Source organism: Pogona vitticeps, chromosome 1 (assembly GCF_051106095.1).
Source record: "Pogona vitticeps strain Pit_001003342236 chromosome 1, PviZW2.1, whole genome shotgun sequence".
Lineage (NCBI taxonomy): Eukaryota > Metazoa > Chordata > Lepidosauria > Squamata > Agamidae > Pogona > Pogona vitticeps.
The window spans coordinates 100,916,186-100,937,961 of record NC_135783.1 but is presented as its reverse complement, the minus strand read 5'-3'; the positions used below and the strand labels follow the sequence as shown (position 1 = coordinate 100,937,961).

At 39.8% G+C, this 21,776-nt stretch overlaps 1 protein-coding gene across 2 annotated transcripts in view; it reads right to left on the bottom strand.

Moving 5' to 3' along the window:
* ASCC3 (activating signal cointegrator 1 complex subunit 3) overlaps positions 1-21,776 on the bottom strand; it is a 246,412-nt gene that overhangs the window by 196,036 nt on the left and 28,600 nt on the right. For both annotated transcript variants that reach the window (XM_072998402.2, XM_072998405.2), the window contains exons 6-8: positions 21,412-21,619; positions 19,399-19,540; positions 16,702-16,827 (exon numbers count right to left, since the gene is read on the bottom strand). In XM_072998402.2, the coding sequence (XP_072854503.2) occupies positions 16,702-16,827; positions 19,399-19,540; positions 21,412-21,619 (476 nt within the window). The remainder of the gene's footprint in view (positions 1-16,701; positions 16,828-19,398; positions 19,541-21,411; positions 21,620-21,776) is intronic.

Genomic DNA, 21,776 nt, shown 5'->3' with positions numbered 1-21,776 from the left:
TCTAAAGCTGGTTTTATGGCTACAGCCAATATGTCAGACTCCATTATTTGGGATGAATACAAACTTGCTGTTTGTTACAAAAACAGTGATCCTCTCCAACACCTCCTCTACATTACTATACTATAATGACAAAAAACAATGTGTTAGATATAATATAGTAAACAAAAATTCAAAATATGAAACAAATGCTACCATTGCATTTATCCTGTAAATCAGCAGTCCCCAACCTTTTTCGGTCCACGGACAAGCTGGGGAAAGGGGGGATACCCCGGCACTCGTGCGCATGTGCGAACAAGAGCTCTCTCCCTCTCTGTCTCTTGCATGAGCACATGCACACCCATGCGAGTGCCACAGTTCACGCATGCGCTTGCTTGCTCACGCACATGCGCAAACAGCGGTGCGGTGCTTGTCTGGGCGTGCGTGCACTAGTATGCATGCACAAACGGGGCATGGCGCTTGTCTCGGCATGTGCGCATGCACAAATGGTGGCGTGGCACTCACACGGGCGTGCGCAGGCGCAAACAGGCTGTGCAGGTGTGAGTGCATGCAGGGGGTGAGGCGGAAGGTCTGTCTTGGCTTCTAGGTCTGGCTCAGGCCACAGACCAGCACTGGGCCACAGACTGGGGTTGGGGACCTCTGCTGTAAATGAATGTTAAAATTCATCGACTACTCCTTGGGAATCATACCCTTGTAACCTCCCCAACCCTCATGACTCAATCTCTATTTTTCTTTATATTTACACAAGGAGTAGTACCAAAGGATGCTGCTAGAAAAACTAGCAATGACGGCTGAAACCTTTACACACAGCTTGCTCTATCTCCTCACCTTGAAGTCTGATACAGCTTCTGATAAGAGCTTCTGATGAGAGCCTGAAACCATTGGGATGAGGTTTTCCCACTTGGCTTGCCTCATGCCATCTGCTAGACTGGAGGAAGTGCTGCACCAGCACAACTCTTCTCTTAATTGTTTGAATGCTAAAGTGGTCAGAACACTATTAGTGTTTATGTAAAGTTTATATAACTCACCTCAGCTAATTGTGGCATGTCTCGACTGCATACTTGCTCATCCACACAAACATACACACACACACACAATGAGATGTGTGCCAGCACTTCTTGAGTGAGCTGCACTTAGACTCAGCAAGTTACACAAACATTATGCAAACAGCAACAGAAGTCTGGTCATTATCAGCCATCTTGAATTTTTATTCAATAAGGTGCCAGTACCAACAGAGTTACAAAGTTGAAGATTCACACCACTCAATACATTCACAACGTATCACAATACTATCCCAGGTGGATCTCCAGTTACATGTTACTAAGCTAAAATAAACTACATATATTTTAAAAACTTGACAAAATACTGCACAGATGAATGGTGGGAGTGAAAATGGAACCGAGAGGAGTGGCATCAACCATTATAAAAGCACCTAGCGATACACAATCAACCACATTCCACGCAGCTCTGCAATCACATTAGCAATCAATATGTTTTTTAGAGAACCTGATTTTCCCTACTGTGCTTTGAATATTTGGAAAGCATGACTTCACAGCAACAGAAGTGCAAACTTGTTGAAAAAGATGCTCAACAAATGTGAATTCATTGTGCAAGAAAATGACTGAGCAGGAAGGCTCAGAATTAAATTTTCTTCTCTCTAGGCTCTAACTAATGGCACTATTTTCAGGTGCTCACATATGAGTCATGATTAAAGCTTTTAACAATCTTATCGCTTCAGAGATCTCTGTGTGCATCACAGAATGATTTTCAGAGTACATACCCTGTTTCCCTGAAAATAAGACCTAACCTGAAAATAAACCCTAGTATGATTTTTCAGGTTGCTCGTAATATAAGTCTCACCCCCCAAAATAAGCCCCAGTTAAGTGAAATCCCACCCTTCACCATTGTGCAGCAACCAGAAGATGACATGACTGTATTTGAATAAATGTAGATTGTTGTACATTAAAAAAAAAATCCCCTAAAAATAGGCCCTACTGCATTTTTGGAGCAAAAATTAATAAAAGACCCTGTCTTGTTTTTGGGGAAACACAGTATTTACCTTGCCCCTTCTGCTATGATGGATGATAAAACTACCTCCTTCAAGCTTGGTGCTACCATACCATTTTAACAAAAGGGGAGGCACTAAGATAGACTAAAGTGTAATTACACCAGACAGAAATAATCAATTGTACAGTGGACCCTCGACTTACAGAAGGCTCGACTTACAGACTTTTCGAGTTACAGACTTCTCTGGCTGCAAAATTTAAGTTCGACTTGCAGCCGGAGAATCGACCTACAGACCAGAAAAACACCAAAATGGAACAAAAACAGAACAAAAACGGCCAGTTACGGATTAATCAGTTTTCAATGCATTGTAGGTCAATGGAGACAACCTACACACTTTTCGACCTGCAACCACCATTCCAATACGGATTAATTCCGTAAGTAGAAGGTCCGCTGTAACCCATCAAGAAGGAATGAGAGAACTGCAAGTGCAAAAAAACATTTTTCCAGGAATACACATTAAGATAGTAAGTTACTTTTCACTGAAGCTTACTTGCTACAAATTCTTTCTTTCATGCTGTAGTTAGCAAGAACTAAGAACCTTTTAAATTTTTTTATTGTTTTACAAAGACTACTTTAAAAACATCCTCTACCTATTTCTGGATAGCTCAGTGGTTTAGGTATCTGGCTGCGTAGCCAGAGGTTGGGAGTTAAATTTCCCACTGTGTCTCCATGACAGTGCCTGGACTCAATGATCCATAGGGTCCCTTCCAGCCCTACAATTCTATGCTTATTTATTTATTTATTTATTTACTTCTGCTAGACTTTTACTATAGGATTCAACTTTCAAATTCACAGGAGTCTTGTGGTGCAGTGGTTAAACTGCAGAACTGCAGCTAAGACTTACTCATGACCCAACCAACGGGCTCCGGTAACCAGCTCAAGGTTGACTCAGTCTTCCATCCTTCTGAGGCAATAAAATGAGTATCCAGCTTGCTGGAGGGGAGGGCAATGTGCATAGTCTTGCATAATTAAAATTTGTAAACCATCCAGAGATTGTTTTAAGTGTTATGGGGTATTATATAAGCAGCACACTTTGCTGAATTACCTTTTCTCCTGAAATCGCCATGAAACAACATAAAAGTAGTTTTAATTTGACAGAAGCTTTATTGCATTCCCATGCAAGCATAACTGTACAGAACCCTCAAGAATATGCAGACTTCCCTTAGGCCTCTAATATTACAGTACAGCTACATCTAGCAATATTACAGTACAGCTACATCTTTCGGACCAAGCACCTGGACCATGGAAATGGTAACCATGGCCAGAATTGCATCGGGTTAGATGACTGCCAAACAGCTCTGCAGCTATGCTGCTAGATATTTTACTGCCTGTCAGCTGTATGCCCAGCTATGTTCTACTTGCTCAATAGACTGTACAACAGAGAGACAGCAAACTAGAGGAATCATTAAGTGGCTGCCCCTTTCCACGTAGGAAAACACAACAGAACTTTTGCCCAAAGAATTGTCAGCTTTGCTGACAGCCCAAAATAAGCCAAGATGCTAGACACACACCCAAACTACAATTCAATGCAAATTGAGATATTTCAGGCTGAGCTAGAAATGCCATAGTTTTAACCCCATAAACATTTTAGAGAGATTCACATTTTGAAAAGACTTGATCAACATCAAAAGCCTCTAGAATATTTACTCTTCTATACAAAGCATCTAGAACATAAGCTTCTTTGGCTATCATGGGATACAGCACATTGACTCTTGTAAATTATAAACATATGGCCTCATCAGTATTTGCTTAAATCCAGATCCTATTTTCAGTCTCCTATCTCCACCATGCTGTCAAATTAAAAAGCAGAAATGTATACATTTGAGAAAATTAGAAGTGTTATCAATCTATGCAGACTGAAAACATATCAACAGGGAACTTCAGGTCAATGTAAGCTGTCTGTTTCCTTTCTGGCCAATGATGACACAGCTAAGAATAAGAAATATAAATAGTAAAAGTAATACTTGGACTGAATGAGGCACTTCATTCAGAATGATGATGATGATTATAAAACACCAGGCACAGTCAATCAAAATCATAAAAACATTAATATTATATGATACAAGTTTTAAACAAAAACCTGTTAAATATCAGCACAGTATGTATGCTGTTCCTAATATTGAATTTTTTGTAGCTCTGATAGTATTTCTGAAATCTGCAACTGCTTATACTACAGTGTGAAATTTCTTGATATTATTCCCAAGGCCCCGATGACTACAGAGACCACTGAAATGTGTTTCATCCACAAGCAAGATGTTTCGATTGCCAGGTCTCTCTTTTGTTCGTTTTTCCAATTCTTTATTTTCAACTCTGCCATCCTCCAGAATTGCAATGCCAATGATCCAGACATTTTCTTCTTGAAGGCTTTCACGGCCAGGATCTGATGGTTGTTGTGGGTTTTTCGGGCTCTTTGGCCATGTTCTGAAGGTTGTTCTTCCTGACATTTTGCCAGTCTCTGTGGCCAGCATCTTCAGAGGACTGAAGTAGGAACTCTGTCCATGCTGTTTGTTGGATAGTTGAGTATTTAAATACTCATTTAAATACTCAACACATCTGGGAGATTACACTTTGGTGGCACCTGCTTTAAGATCCATTTCCTTGTTTTCTTACCTCACTTGCTCCTTTTCTTTTCAAACTACATGGAAAGCCTGCAGACAGATTCTTTTACCTCTCTTTCTATAGCATTTAGACAATTTTATTCTTTAAAAACTAACAATAAAATCGAAATATTTACTCTGTATGAAAAGTACAAACATACCTTCTAGGAAATAACTCATACAGAACCCAGTCAGACATCCCTCTGAAGCAGCATATTCACACATAGTTTTAAGGAACTGTCAGCATGATGTATTTTGTTTTCTTGTTAACATTCTAGATGAATAAATTTAGCTGCACACAGCTTTAGTCTGATGATACTGTATGGGTTTCAGTCATCTTGGGAACCCAAATTAACTTCTAATACAGTGGTGCCTCGCTTAACGACGATAATCCGTTCCAGGAAAATCGCTGTTAAGCAAAAACGTCATAAAGCGAAATTAAAAACCCATTGAAGCGCATTGAAAACCGTTCAATGCTTTCCAGTGGGGTAAAAACTCACCGTCCAGCGAAGATCCTCCATACAGCGGCCATTTTCGGTGCCTGTATAGCGAGGAATCCATCCCTAAGCACAGCAGGGAGCCATTTTAAGCACCCAGTGGCCATTCTGAAAACCTGACGATCAGCTGTTTTTGATCATCATAAAGCGAAAATCAGTTCCCGAAGCAGGGAACTGATCATTGCTAAGCGAAATTCCCCCATTTAGACCATTGTTTTTCAATTGCAATTGTGATCACAAAAACATCATCGTAAAGCGGATTCGTCGTAATGTGGGACAATCCTTAAGCAGGGCACTACTGTAATTAAAAAGACAGTGTTATATACTATTCTAGATACAGGAGCTAACACTACTGACTGAAAAAGGGTAGTATCCTTTGTTGATGTAAATTTTCTTAAAGACTTTCAGGCATTCTCAAAACTGAGCATTATAAAGAATTCAGGCACATACAGTATTATGATACATCATATCTCATATATTTTCACAATACACCTGAATTCTGTTGTGAGTTCAGATTCTTCACTGCACTGCATAATAGAAACTTCTTTGTTGTTGCAGCTACAAGGTGGCTATATACCTTTGTACTGTACTGTTAGCAGAATCTAAATATCATTCCTTCATTGGCCATAAAATCTAAATACTATTCTTTCTTTGGCCATAAACTTCAAAGGCGTTGTGAAAGAAGCAGAAACTATGAGTGTGTGCCCTTCTAATAGTGTCACTGAAATGAATCTTTATGAACATCCCATCAATGTCACTGAATATAATGCCCAATGAATTCAAAACAAACAATAGGGTATTACCATGTTCTGAGTTTCACTGCTATTGACTGGGCGGGAGCACACCATAATGTTTGGTTATTGTTCTGATTGCAATCAACTCCAACTCTCATAATATCTACTTTCAGACTCTGTAGTTTTATTTACAATAGTTATATAACCATAATTTTAATATCTGAAGTTACCAGATGTTATCTTTTCTAACATTCCAACAAGCAAACTGTGAACATATATAATCACAGTGGGGTCTGCAGATTTCAAGGGCATATAATGTGTATTCTGTTAATGTATAACTGTAACAAAAGAATGGAATTTTGATCAACAAGAATCTTTTCAATGTCCTGTTTCCCTAAAAACAAGACCTAACCTAAAATAAGCCCTAGTATGATTTTTCAGGACATTCGTAATATAAGCCCCACCCCAAAATTAAGCCCTAGTTAAGTGAAACCCCGCCCTCCACCAATGTGCAGCAACCAGAAAAAGATGACATGACTGCATTTGAATAAATGTAGATTGTTGTACATGAAAAAAATCCCCTGAAAATAAGCCCTGGTGTGTTTTTTGGAGCAAAATTTAATATAAGACCCTGTCTTATTTTTGGGGAAACATGGTACGTAAAAGCTCTAAAATAATTAGAGTATCTCTCTTTGCACAATTTTCACTGGGCATAAAAACTTAACTCTAGTAAATAACAATGCTGAAATCACAGCATTGAAATAATTATATTGAGGAAAGAAGACTCATGTTTATGAAAGCAACTTGCCCTTAGAAAAACTTATGTATGTATCTCATTTTCATATATTGTTTTCATATATTTGTGCATGAAATATATTAAAATGTATTCATTTGTTTTAAATGACAGCAACTTAAAAACCTAATGGAAAATTATGTTAATGTATGGGAATTCCCAGCAAATGAAAGAGATCCAAATTAATGTAGGTCTCTATATAACATAAATGTAACCTACCATGCCACATGAGTAAAAAAAAACTTCCTTAAGCAACATTTACATAGTTAATGTCCAGGTGTTACAAATATAAACATATAAAGTTTTTTATTATTATTACTTGTAGCAAACAACTAAGGGGACTGACACATAAAGAGTTTGATAGAACACAAATGAATCAAAACTGCTTATTTGGTCCACCTTGGTCATTTCAGAGACACTTACTTTAACATAGGTCCAAGAATTCCCTTCTGAATGTATAGTTATTTGTGTTCTACACTCTATATCAGAGGTCACCAAACTATCGCCCGCAGGCCACATATGGCCCACCTTGCCTTTTTATCTGGCCCGGTGGACGGGTGTGTGTACACGCGTGCATCTTCCTTTGGCCCTTGAAAATCTGGAACATATTTGTTGTGGCACTCACTCTGAAAAGTTTTGAGGCCCCTGCTCTATATACACTTAATATATATCAAGTGCCTCTGTAAGACTAGCTACTTTGGCAATGACCACTAGACACGGGGGTATTCATATACGAATACCTCCGCACAGGTATTCATATATGAATACCTCCACTCCCCCTTCCACTGCTGCCGCAGTCTCTGTGCTCCCTTCCTATCACTCACGGTTTGCTAGTCACTCCTGGCAGGAGGTGGGAGAACAAGACTCCCTGCCTGGTCAGAGTGACTCACAGACCGGGCTCCGGAACAAGTGGAAGGGGGTGTGGAGCCCGCAGCAGCAGTGGAAGGGTGAGTGGACAATCCAGCCACAGGGGCGCGGACCCTCATTATCTCCACCTGTGCAGGGGTATTTGTATTTGTATACGAATACTCCCATCTTTAATTACCACCACTGATTATGAGGACTCTTTAAAATGTGTGTGTCTTTTGCCAGATAACACAGATTTTGAACTGAGACCCACATTAAAATACCTTGACAGGTAGAACTAATTCAGATTAACCTCCCAGCTGCAGTCTAAAACAACTTTATTCTGGGTTCTCCACAAGGCTTCAGGCACCCAGGCGGGACTCTGAATTTCCAGAGGCTTACATGTCCTGTCACCAATTAAACTGAGTGGTTGGGAAATTGGTTTGGAATTAACACTATGATACCCAACATCCCAGTCTCAATGACAAGCCCAAATTAATAAAGCACTTTTTAAAGTGCATTAAAACAATAAACAGCTTATATAAATAAGATACATGTACGTGCTTGTGTGTGTGTAACAAGTCACTTAAAATAAAAAAAGAAAAACTTCACAAGCATGTGAAGTTTAATTAATGTTTTTTCCCATGAAACCTTCTCAAGCAGCTTGCATATACTTTGTATATTGATTATACCACACAACATCTGAAAGTGTACTACTGAGTGGCCTAAATTCAGTTGTGTAGTGTAGAAAATAAAACTAGAATAGGCCCAGTGAATCAATAGGGATTTAGTGAGTCAACTCCTTCACAAATTCTATTGATCCAACTCAGTATACTAAAGTAAGCTGCAGTTAGAGGAAACCCATTTGATTCAATTAAACTTACAGAGGAGATAGCTTACAAAAATCCCATTGATTCCATGGTACTGTAGTGTGATTCACTATGCTAAGCAATAAGATTTTGGCCAGTGACACATTGCATATCTGGAAGTTATGTTAACATTACGTGTGAGAAAGAAGCAGTAGCAATCAGCAAGCAAACATGCCATTGGATCTTTACTTGCTCCTGCTACACCAACTGGGTTGGGCACCTTTTTCCTCCTATCAGATAAAACTGTGATGAATGTCTTCTTTTCAACTTGGAAAGTTTTTATTCTCACAAGAAACTACTGAGTCTTTAACCACTATCCCACACCGGCCTTCCAGTGCAGTTCACTGGTCTGTTGCACGGCAAGAAGAATGCAATCACAGTACAAAGCTTGTAACATAAGAGACACTGACTAGACCAAGGTCACAGAACAAGCATCATATCCAAATTAAATCCATGACTTATTGGTTGTAGTCTGACATTCTAATCATTATCAAATACTTTTGTTCAAATAATTACTGATTGCTGTAATGCTAAAAAATATTGTTTGGTAAATGCAAGTCAAGTAAATGTGCTAAAACAAGCTTGTTTTCTAGGCCTGCTTACCAGCGGGGGCTTCAAAAACATACAGGTGATTATAGGTAGGGAAAGATATGGCATTGGTATAGCTGTTACATTGTTCCAGAAAAACAGTGAACAGATGCCTGAAAGCTGTCCATTGTTCTGCCGCTGTTACCACCTGCCAGGCTCCAGGTAGCCAGCTCAGTCATCCCTCCACTCTAACTTTGGTGCTGTTAAATGCCTGGTCTATATCCAATAAAGCCCAGCTAATACAATATCTTATTCTGGAAAAGGATGGAGATCTGACTTGCATAACCGAGACGTGGATGGGTAGTGAAGGGGGTGTACCCTTGCCTCTGGCCTGTCCCCCTGTTTATGCTATCCAGCACCAGGGTAGACCAGAGGGTCGGGGGGGGGAGTTGCCATTGTTTATAAGGACACCCTTGATGTTGTCAGTCTCTCTGCCGTGATGATGCCAGGCCTAGAGGCCCTCCACCTGCCAATTGTGGCCAAGGACGGTATTCGGATCTTGCTGGCATACCATGCTCTCCACGATCCAACCACCTCCCTAACAGACTTAGTCTTTGCAGCTCTGTTGGGATACCCGAGACTTATTGTCTTGGGTGATTTCAACACCCATGCGGAGGCGGAGGTTACTGGTCCGGCTCTTGAGTTCTTGGAAACCATCGCTTCCCTGGACATCTTCCAATATGTAAACAGTCCCACACACATGGGTAGCCACACTTTGGACCTGGTTTTCTCAACTGAGCAGAGTGTGGCCCGATGGTGACTGACCTTTGGTTGGGAGGGTAATCCATTGATGTGGAGCTTTGTGTCACCAATATGGTGATGACACCCAGCTCTACATCTCCTTTTTTCCATCTGCAGTGGATGCCATTCCATCCCTTGGCACTGCCTGGAGGACGTTCTGCAATGGATACAATCAAATAGACTAAGGTTGAACCCGGACAAGACAGAGGTCCTGTGGGTGGGTGGCCCCAATATCAGTGGTTTGGGGAACTCCCTCTTTTTTGGGGGGGTGACTCTCACCACAAAGAATTCAGTTCACAGTCTGGGGCTCCATCTTGACCCGGCACTTACCATGGAAACCCAGGTAGTGTCTGTAGTTCAGTCTGCCCACTTACATCTTCGGCAGATCGCCCTATCTAGACATGGAGGTGCTCACCACGCTGGTCCATGAGCTCATAGTCTCAAGAATAGACTACTGTAACAGTCTCCACATGGGGCTTCGAGACTGAAGCGGAAACATCAGATGGTCCAGAACACGGCGGCCAGGCTATTAACAGGGGTGAAAAGATTTCACCATAATTCCCCCACTTTGGCTGCCTTACACTGGTTACCTATCCACATTGATTTCAAATTTCTAACCATTACATATAAAGTCCTTAACGGTTTAGGACCTCGATACCTGGCACAGCGCCATCTTCTGCCCAGTTCTACCCGTATCACCTGCTCCAGTCAGGCAGGGCGGCTGAGGGGGGTCTAACTCTAAGAGGGGCCCGGTGGGAAAAAAACTAGAAATCAGGCCTTCTCGGCAGTGGACCCTTGCCTTTGGAACAACTTACCTGTAGAGTTTCGCCTGGCTCCCTCGCTGAGGGCCTTCAAGACTAACCTGAAGACATGGCTATACAGGCAGGCCTTCCCTACAGTCATTACCTAACCTATCTCCCCTTTTCTTTTTCTTTTTTCCTCTCCTTCTTCTTTTTCTTCTTTTTTCCTTTACCATCTTGGACTAATCTGGATTTTATCTTAGTTTATTTTTATATTATATGTAAACCACCCAGAGTAGACATGCTCTAGGTCTACTCTGGGTGATTATAAATAAATTAAATAAATAAATAAATAAACTTCACTTGATAATTTGGCACTGGAAAGTCCACAGCACTGACTGTATGTGCTGCCCTTGAGAACAGAAGACAAGGGTTTCCAGGTTATTAGAATATTTATTACATTAAAAGGCTTCTATGTTATTTTTTGTTGCTGACTGTTACAATGAAAGACAAGTAGCAATACCTTCTAAGAGAGATCATACTGTCAAGCTTTCATAAAGCACCTGAAAAAGTAGTGACTAACTTCATCCTTAGAGAGAACCTAGAATGAAGAGTGAAATATTCTGACAAACATCAGAAATTAACATTTGTACATTACACAGGGGTACCTTCAGCCAATGCTGCTAAATTAAGTCAAACTATAAAAGCAAGGAAACATTACTGGAAAAAATGGGAGTATTGATTTTATGATCATTCCTACACATTACGCAAAGAAAAATACGTATTTTATTTGGGCTGTTAATTAGAGCAAATAAAAGAAAATTGAAGTGACATGAAATAAATTTTATCATGCCACCCACTCACTTTAGCAAAAAGCTAGAGCTATTTATTAGCAACATGGATGGTAGATAAGCATTTATTTAACCTCATGGAGAAAGAACAGCTTTTGTTCCACCTAAATAAATAGTTCTTCAGTAGTTGTTTATCTTTCACTGGCTGAACTACTCCATTCCCACTAAGCAATGTTTCTTTCTCTGAGTAGCAGCCAGTTGCACTGAAGCTATATTAAAAAAATTTATTTCTTTCCAAGAAAAAGATAACCAGACTCACTCAGGAGTGGAGGACATGACAGCAGTTTGCCCAATCTAGGAAAAGAAGACTGCAGAGCTTTGTACTAGGCTGAAAAACATCACCACTAAACCTAACAATACCTCCTGACTTTAATGGACAATAAGAGAGGGAAAGGAGTTGTGTTAGACTATCCTTTTTGAAAGGACTAAATAAGTACCATCAAATCTGCCCAACCTTGATCTCCTTGCATTGGTTACCTTCCGTATCAGCTTCAAGGTGATGGTTCTGACCTATAAAGCCCTGAACAGTTTGGGACCTTGGTACATGGCAGAATGTCTACTCCCAACACGGACTGCCTGTCCTATTCACTTTTCTCAGGCAAGTCAACTGAGGGCACTGACCCTGAGGGAGGCCCGAAGGGAATGAACAAGAAACCAGGCCTCTTTGGTGGTCATACCTCTTCTGCAGCACCACTAAACCTACCAGAAATTCACCTTGCTCTCTCCTTAATTTTTTAAAGAAAGTTCTTAAAACATTTTTCTTCCAGCAGGCTTATGAGAATCAGCCAATTTAAGATCCTATGAGAGTATCAGCCTTCATGTTTATTAACACTTGTCTGACCTATTTTAAACCGTTTTTAATTTTTAATTTTCAATTATTTATATTTTTATTATTTAAGTTAATTTGGAGCACTTTGCTATATTATGTTTATATTTTATTGCGTTGTGAACCTCACAGAGAGACCATAGGTCAGATGGACAGCATACAAATTTAATGAATGAATGACTGAATGAACAAGGTTCATTTGAAAGGCCTTTACCCATAGCTTCTAGCATTCGTCTTAATACAAATACAGTGGTGCCCCGCACCACAACGATAATGCATTCCCCTGAAATCGCTGTTAAGCAAAAAACATCGTCCAGTAAAAAGTTTCCCCAATGGAATGCACTGAAATGCATTTAATGTGTTTCAATGGAGAAATTACCTCTTCACCCAGCGAAAATGGCCCATAGGGAAGCCATTTTCTGAGCGCCGATCAGCTGTTAAAATGGGTGCCCTGCGAAGCATGGGTCCAGAAAACATAGGGCAGCCATTTTGTGGAGCCGGAAAAACCGTCGTCTTGCGAACAAACGGTTCGTGAAGCACAGACCTAATCATCATCAAATGAAAATCCCCCGTAGGAAACATTGTTTTGCGATCGCTATAGCGATCGCAAAAAGTCATCATCCAGCGGATTCATCATTTAGAGGGGTTGTCGTCATGCGGGGCACCACTGTACTCAAAAGCCAACTCCAAAGCCTTGCACATATAGAAGCTGGCTTTACTATTACTCCAAGCTTAAGAAGAGCATGCACAAAAGGAAAGATTTCTGGTACTGTACTGCATTGCTGCATTCAGAGTTTGGGCATTTGATTACCATGTCCTCCAACATGGAAGTTAGGAATGTAATCTACATTGAGAATTCATGATAGCAGTAGTCAGCAAAACTGCAACAACAAGGGATTGAAATATACATAGGCAATGGAGCAAAGATACACATGTGTTGTCCTAGCTTCATAAAGGTGTACTGGTTTAATGTACTCAAGGTGACAGCCCCCCCCCCATGTTTTAATTACAGTTTTAATAGTTGGAAGTCACACTTTTAGCAACATATGTTCTTGGTTAAATTATGCAGTCTTCCTTGCATTCTCAAAAGACTCAAACATTCCAGCTACCATTTTACAACAGAGTGTTTCACTGAAAACCATGTCAGAAGAAGTACAATAATGCACCTTCTTTGGCTTCAGAGCCATTTCATAAAGATTTCCTGTTTCTGCCTAAAAATGAGGCTCAGTATTTGTCCTAGTGAGCAAGAGGGTGTAACCACAGATGATCTGAGGTTATTCATAGGTGCAGTTAAAGTTGAAGATTTATTCAAATCACAGCAGATAAACACAGAATATTATACATGAAAGGGAAGCATAACATAAAAGAAATAAAGAGAAAAATCAATTAATTTCTAAAATAATACAGTAATGAAATAAAAACTAAAAAAAACTAATTTTTTTAAAAATCCAAGAAGTTCAGAAAAATCTGAATTAAAAGTATCAGATGAAATTATAACATGCAAACATAGTTATAGTTAGCCTTTCAGAGTTCACTCAGAAAGCAAAGTTCGCTTTAGTCCACAGGCTACAAATGACTAGGAAAACCTACCTCTTTGTTAAAAAAAAAAGAGTCAAAAGGGAAAGGGAGGTGTAGAATCTCCCAGGAGTAACTTAACCCATTGTAAAGACCAAAGATTCTGTCAAAATTAAGGCAAACTAAGGCTCAAAGGCCTCTGAGCAGGCAAAATCTGCCCAAGTAAAAACTACATGAGACACGTGGACTGTTCTACATATTAGTAGAACAGTCCACAGGCAATATATCTGTAGGTCAATACACAGACCTTTTAGCCCAGTGTACCCTTGGATTCGAGAACCTGAGTAACACTGTCTGCCAGGGTAAATTTTTTATATATTAAAAAAACCTCTGTTTCTAAGCGCTCATTTATCCTTATTTGGATACAATCTAGACACAATAAACAGCTCTGAAGGCCTAATAAGGTTTAAAGTGTAGTGACCTTATGTTGAATTTTGCCTGGTTGATGCCAACTGTTCAAAGTTGCTGGTAAACTAGGGTTAGAAATAACTTACATTAAACAACTTGCTATTTTACAATTTCTACACTTCCATAATAAGCCCATGAACTGCAGAGGAAACAAGAACATCCCAGAAGAGAAAAGTACTGCAGCTCAGTCAGAAATCTGAGAATGCAAACTCCTGTTCCAGATGTTTTCTAGCCCTGGCCTAACTCCTTCATCAAGTTCACAACTAAAATAAACTTATCCCCATTAAAAATTACTTCCTACATCTACCCTGTTGGTCAGGTTCTAGGAGAGATACTGATACATTCAGAAGATCATTCATGTGACTTGTGTAAGTGAAGAAATAACATGGTAATTTCCCCTCTAAGGAAAACATACTAAATTTGGTCTCTAGACACAGAAGCAACTAAATTCTATGTCTATCTGCTCAGAAGCAAGTCCTATTAATGGTAGCATGCCATCCATCCATTGTATTACAGTTAAAGGATCACACTTAGCTTTGATAAAGATTTCATATATTCCTGTACCAGAATCTTATTAGTGATGCCAAATTGAAGAGATGCATGAATGGGGTCTATACAGATGTTGACTCGCCATTCAATAATTGCTTCAACAACAAATCTATTCTCCTTCAGACTAGCAATACCATTTTAGCCATTTCTGTTATCAACAGGTTAAAATTGAAGTACAGTGGTGCCTCGCTTAACGAGTGCCTCGCTCAACGATGTATTCGCATAATGATGGCCTTTGCTGGAAATTTTGCCGCCTCACCTAACGATGTTTCCTATGGGGGATTTTCACATAACGATGTTTGGGACCTTGCTTCACTTAACGATGACAGTTTTAGGTCCCCTGTTTCGCTTAAGGTTTTTTTCGACAGCCCTGTTTTCACTATTTTAAAAATATTCTAAAATGTTTAAAAAATGTTTAAAATGCTTGGAATCCTTAGTGCACCTAATAAAACATTCGTTAAAGTAATTTGGCTTCGTTCTGAGTCTTTTTGAATTTTTGGTGATTTTTTTTCACCATTGAAATGTATTGAATAGGCTCCTATTGGAACGGATTAACCGGTTTTCAATGCATTCCTATGGGAAATGGTGTTTCGCTTAACGATGTTTTCACATAACGATGTTTTTAATGGAACCAATTAACATTGTTATGCAAGGCACCACTGTATATGGTTCTGTTGGCAGGTCTCCTTCTACAAAAAGAATCAGGATATATTCTCACTCCTCTGCAAACCAGACCCTACACCTCAAAACCAACATGAGTGGGGCACTAAAAACCCTGGGACCAATTTTTAGGCAGCACAGACTGCTGATGGTGATAAAGAGAAAATGTTTGGTCCAATTGGCATTAAGCACCAATAGATTGTTGGTTCCAGGCCTTGAATATGATTCACCTAAGAATGCTTCTGCCATTTCCCCACCACAGACTGTGGTAGGATTTGTCATTTTATCCATCTATTTGTTTGTTTTGCTTATCTTGCTTTTCAAAATTTCACACACATCAAGTGCACTATAGTTTAGTCCCTGAAGTTTCAGTTATACATTAGGACTTTTTTCTCTACTGACTCTAACTGCATCTCTCGCACATTTGCTACTGCAAATGGAACATCTAAGAGGACTACAGAAGGATGAGAGACTGACTTGCCGCTTTACTTGTAAAAAACAACTCTGGGATCAAACCCTATAATACTACATATAAATATTGAACAGTGTCATCGAAGAAAGCAACATGAATTTGACCCAACTCCGGGAGGCAATGGAAGACAGGAGGCCCTGGCGTGCTCTGGTCCATGGGGTCACAAAGAGTTGGTCATGACTTAACGACTAAACAACAACAATAAATATTATTAAAATGTAATTTTCCTTTTCTTAAGCACGCAGACATAGCACTGCTTCAACAGCAGCACTCCGACACATTTTTGGTATCACCTGGCAGGACAAAGTTCAAAATAGAGTAATCACAGAACTAGCTGGAATATTTAGCATGTATACATTACTGAAACAGCAATGTCTATGCTAGCTCGGACATGTGAGAATGGCTGACGGTCAGATTCCAAAAGATCTCCTATATGGAGAATTCGTGCAGGGAAAGCATCCCAGAGGGAGACTGCAGCTGCGATAGAAAGATATCTGCAAGCAGGATCTTAAGGCCTTATAACGGACCTCAACAGATGGGAAACCTTCACATCTGAGCGTTCAGCCTGGAGGCAGGCATTGCATCACGGCCTCTCCCAATTTGAAGAGACACTTGTTCAGCAGGCCAAAGCAAAGAGGTAGTCCCGAACCCAGCAAAATCAGGGAGCTGGACAGGGGACAGATTGTATTTGTCTTCAGTGTGGAAGAGATTGCCATTCTCAAATTGGCCTAGACGCTGTTCCAAGACCTCTATTCAGAGCATGTTACCACAATCTCTTGAGACTGAAGGATGCCTACTAGAAACACACAGACACAGCACTGCTTCAACAGCAGCACTGCAGACCAAAAAATTATCTATTCTATAGCAGGAATTAAATTTTAATTTCCTCACCTCATCTAAATCCTTAATATAGACTGTTTTTTCTTCAAAACCAACAGGCATTGGTTCAGTGTGAGGGATTTGTATTTCTTCATACATTTTATTACTTTCTCTCTCAATGCCTTCTGGCAGAAGCATCTGCGAAAATTATGAGGGGAAAAAAGGTAGAAAGATGTTATCAATAACAAAACAATTACACAACAGATTGAAACTGCTGCAGAAACAGGTAAAAGACAGCTTAAACAGAGGCCAGAATCCTGATGCATAGCATAGTAAATCACACTAGAATAGGCCCATTGAATGAATGGGAATTTAGTGAGTCAATTCTTCTGTAAGTTCCGCTGACTGAATGCTAATGTAAGTCAGAACTAGAGAAGAGTCATTTGAATCAGTAAAACTTACAGAGGAGTTGACTCACCAAATCCCCTCTGACTCACAGTAGTCCAGAAAAGGGTGTGGAAAATCATACAGGTAAACTGTAAAAATATCCATCTGTTACCACACAATTCATTTTGACACTTGCATTCGGGTTGTAACAACAAGTTCACTTAAACAACAGAATAAATATCTTTTTGTTAGGAACACGAAGATTTGATTATGAATTGTTCATTTTAATGTATTAAAAGGCATATTGGTCCAACAAAAACAAAGGTACGGGTTCAAAAAGGGAGAGCTTTCAACAGCAATACCAATTTTTCAAATGCTGATACGTGCTTTTGTAATTTCTCAAAATGATTGTTTAGCCACAATGAAAAACAACATTATAAACCACCTGTATCCCCCCCTGTGAACCAGGTAAGGAGTCTAGGTATCTAGTTAGAGCCAATGCTCCTCTCGGGGAAACAAGTAAGAACTGTGGCCAGGTCAGTGTTTCATCCTCTATCCCTGGTGCAGAAACTTTCTTCCTTAGAGAAGGCCCATGTAGCCACATCAATCCATGAAACTGTAACCTTGAATTTAGACCACATAGACCAATTTGCTCTATGTGGGGATAACCTTGGAAACAACTTGGAAGCTCCAACTTGTACAACACACAGCAGCTAGGCTATGAATGAATGCTTCTAGTTGTGATATGATACCCATTTTGCATCAGCTGCACTGGTTGCCAGTGGTTTTTCAGGTTCAATTCAAGATGTTGGTTATCACTTCTAATATCTTATATGGCTTGGGATCCACCTACTTATCAGACTACTTCTACCCATCTGAGTCCCTGCCTCAACTAAGGTCATCCAGAACTGCCCCTCTAAAGGTGCCAAGCACCCAAGCAGTCTGGCCTGAGGATATTTGAAAAAGATTCTTCCATACTCTGGTATTTCCTTCCTGAGCCTCTGCAAAATATGACATCCCTGCCAGGATTCAGGAGAGTATGTAAGGCAGAGTTGTTTCAGCAGGGTTTCAGAGGCAAGGAAATGCTTTTCCACCACTTATGGGGCATGCATTTTTATATGTTAATGTCTATGTTACTGCTAGGTTTTATTCCATCATTTATGTGGAGAATTTTATTGCTATATGTATTGTTCTTGTGTTATGAGCCATTCTAGGCCTCTCTGGAAACAAAAACAGCATATAAAGGAAGAAATAAACAAATAAATTTTACAACAGCATTCATTTCCCCTCCAATTCACTCTAAAGTTATATAATGTTTTTTTACAAGTCTTTCCTATCTAAAAGACTAAATCTCCTCATTAAAGGCCTCCCCAGGTTTTAAGATCTTCAGGGGAAGCTCTTCTCTTGGTCCAATACTCTTGCAGACACATGTGGTGAGGAAAGAAGGCCTTCTCAAGGACCATGGAACCTACAACCATGAGAGGTTCCCTTACAGACTTCTCCACTGGAAGGCAAACACCATCCGCTTCAAGCAAACTTTTGGTAACTTAACAGTCTAAACAGAAAAGATTTTTAAATGGAGGATACCGCATTTTTTTAAAAAAAAAAGCATGATGTGTGTTTTATTGCTATTTCCACATTCTCTTTTAATACAACTGCATGAATAAGTACATTTTCAATATATAATATATAATAATTTAGGAATCCAAGTTGTGTTTCCCCCCCCCCCATACCCAGCTTTGGGCCCCTGAATAGGGAGAAAGGTAATTTATAAATGAAATGAAATAATAATGAAGTAATAAATAAATAATAGTTAAACTAAGAAAAACACCTGATATTTTAAATACGGTTTGCACACTAAAATAAAACCAGGGGAATGACCTAATTCCCAACCTTATCTTGACAGTTCTCAAAAACTACTCTGAACTAATAACTTGTCCACTAATTTATAATTTCACCAACCACGGTAAGGAAATTGCTCTACTTTAAATCTTCCAAGAAAACAACTGAATATGGCAAAGGCTGCTAAGGCTTCAAAAGTACTTCAGTGGAGCTAACAGCAAGATTCACTTAGATGTCTCTACAGCTAGAGACTAATAAATGTCATTGAGATAACCTATATCAGGCAAAATCCAAAGAAACAAAACAAAAAAAAAAAAGATAAAAACATGTGGCAGCTTAAAGATTATATTCTAATATGAGCTTTTGTGGACAAGATAACCAGCCCAATATGCAAAGATTCATCATATGGGGGGAAGTAATGTTAAATCAATGGGAAGAAAAAATATTGCATCTTCAGAATGAAAAAAAAAAGTCTGAAAACTGTTTTAAAACAATTCCATGCTCACACATATTACTGGGAAAGAGACACCCAAAACATACCTTCGATCCTCCAATAAATGCTGAGGTTTTCCTGGCTTCAGCTTGTGAGTCATAGACATGTGGGTAATGTATTTTTTCAAATTCCGTATCTCGCTGTCTGCCTAAGACAGGCATTGTGCGAGCGTTCGAAAGGGCTTGTTCTCTGCGGTTATTAAAAATAAAACCAGATTATTCATCTGATAACCAAACTAAACTAAAAACTATAAAGATGGCAATAACAGCATCTGGAATGGGGAAATGGCCAAGGCTATTGAGACAACTGCTCCTAGGTGTCACCTCCCACAAAGTCAAACTGCCCCCCCCCCAGGTTTACCAGAAAGCTGGTGATGATGAAATGAGTGGGATGGAGACTAGAACAGTGATGGAGGAAAATTTGGTAGTGTATCCGACTGAACAGGGGCTACAGCCCACTGAAATACCTATTCCAGGAAGTGGTAGTGGCAAAGGGGATCCTTCTCTGCCACCATCACATCTGAACAGAGTCATCTGGCAGAGTTTTTTCTAGTGGTCCATGGTCTATTATAACATGGCCCACAGAAAGAGAATATGGGCCACAATGTAACTTCCTGTGAAGAAATTGCACGATGCTTTGTAGGCAAATTTGCTCAGATTTGCTCTAATTTGGATACTGTTGTTGATACTGAAGTTGATCCTGTGAATGTAACAATGGCCATTGCTTCAACTGCATTAGAGCAGAAGCTTCCATTTTTTGCACCCTGATGATGTGGAAAGGACACTTAGTGAGGCAAAGTTTATTGGGCCTTTGCACTTCCTGGCTTATAAAAGCTACCAGAAAGGAACTGGTCAAGTGAGTAGTAGTAGTAATGAATGTCTCCTTGAAACAGGGTAGGATTCCAGAATATTTAAAGGAAGAAGTAGTAAGACCACTGCTAATTCACCCCCCCCCCCTTTTATATGTATTTCCAGGGTGTGTTTACCAGAACTGTTCACTAGAAGGAGCCAGAGACCACGCAATGTATAGTGTTCAATACTTCCTTGTTTTCCAACATCTGCAGTGGGGGGGAGGTGCTTGGAACTAATCCCCCCACAAATACTGCAGCCCTACTGCACTGGTTTTAACCTACAAAGCCCTAAGCAGCTTAGGTGCAGGCTATCTCCAGGATTCTGTCTCCCTTCACAAACCTGCCCAGGTATTAAGCTCATCAGGGGAGGCCTTTCTCTCAGTCCTGCTACCTTCACGGGTGCATTTGGTGGGGACAAAGGAGAGGGCCTTCTCTGTTGCTGCTCCCTGACTTTGGAATTCCCTCCCACAGGAAGCCAGACTGGCCTCATCTTGCTGACCTTTCATGAGCAGACAAAGAGCTTTCACTTCAGGCAAGCTTTCCCTTAGTGACTCACTGTCTGAGGTGTTTTTAGATGGAATGTTATGCCTTGTTGTTTTTAAATGTGTTTTTAATATTGATTTTATTTACCATTTTTAATATATTTAATTGTTTTTGAAATATTTGTATACTCATTGTTTTTACCTTTTAAATACTGTCTTTTAAATGATGTACGCCATCTTGTATCTTTTTTAAAAAGAAAGACGTAGTAAAAATATTTTAAATACAGTGGTGCTTCGCATAGCGACGTTAATCGCGATTTTGTCGCTATGCGATTTTAAAAAGCCCATAGGAATGCATTGAAACCCCTTCAATGCATTCCTATGGGCTTAAAACTGACCTTTAAGCGAAGATCCTCCATACGGCGGCCATTTTCGCTGCCCGGTAAGCGAGGAATCCGTCTCTAAACACAGCAGGCAGCCATTTGTTTGACCCAGCGGCTATTTTGGAACCGCCGATCAACTGTTTTAAAATCATCACTTTGCGATGATCGGTAAGCGAAACAGGGAACCGATCATCGCAAAGCGAAAAAAAAACCATTCAGACCATCGCAAAGCGATCGCAAAAGCAATCGCAATATCTTCATCGCTATGCAATTTCGTCGGTAAAAGGAGCGCCCGTTAAGCGAGCCACCACTGCATATAAATTTTCAACCTACGGATTTTCTTACCTTTGCATCCGTAGCTCCTTGGGATCAAAATATGTTCCTCCATCTATAACTACTTCTCCATCATCCCCTGTTCGTTTTTCCTTCCTTGCACTCCGTTTTTCTTCACGCCGATACAGTTTCATTAACTGTTTCTCTTGCTCAGACTGAATTGTGACTTGGCAGCCATAAATGGGTTTAGTGTTCTCTCCTGCAAACCTCTTGCACTGCTCTGCAACATGGAAATAGGTACGGCTATCTGTAGATCTGGTTGGTTGTGACTTTAATTCATAGCAAAATTATTAAGGTCCAAAGTAGTCTTGAACTTTTTTTTTCACATTAGACTACTTGCTACTTTAAAAAAAAAGTTGTTCATTTACCTAGTTATT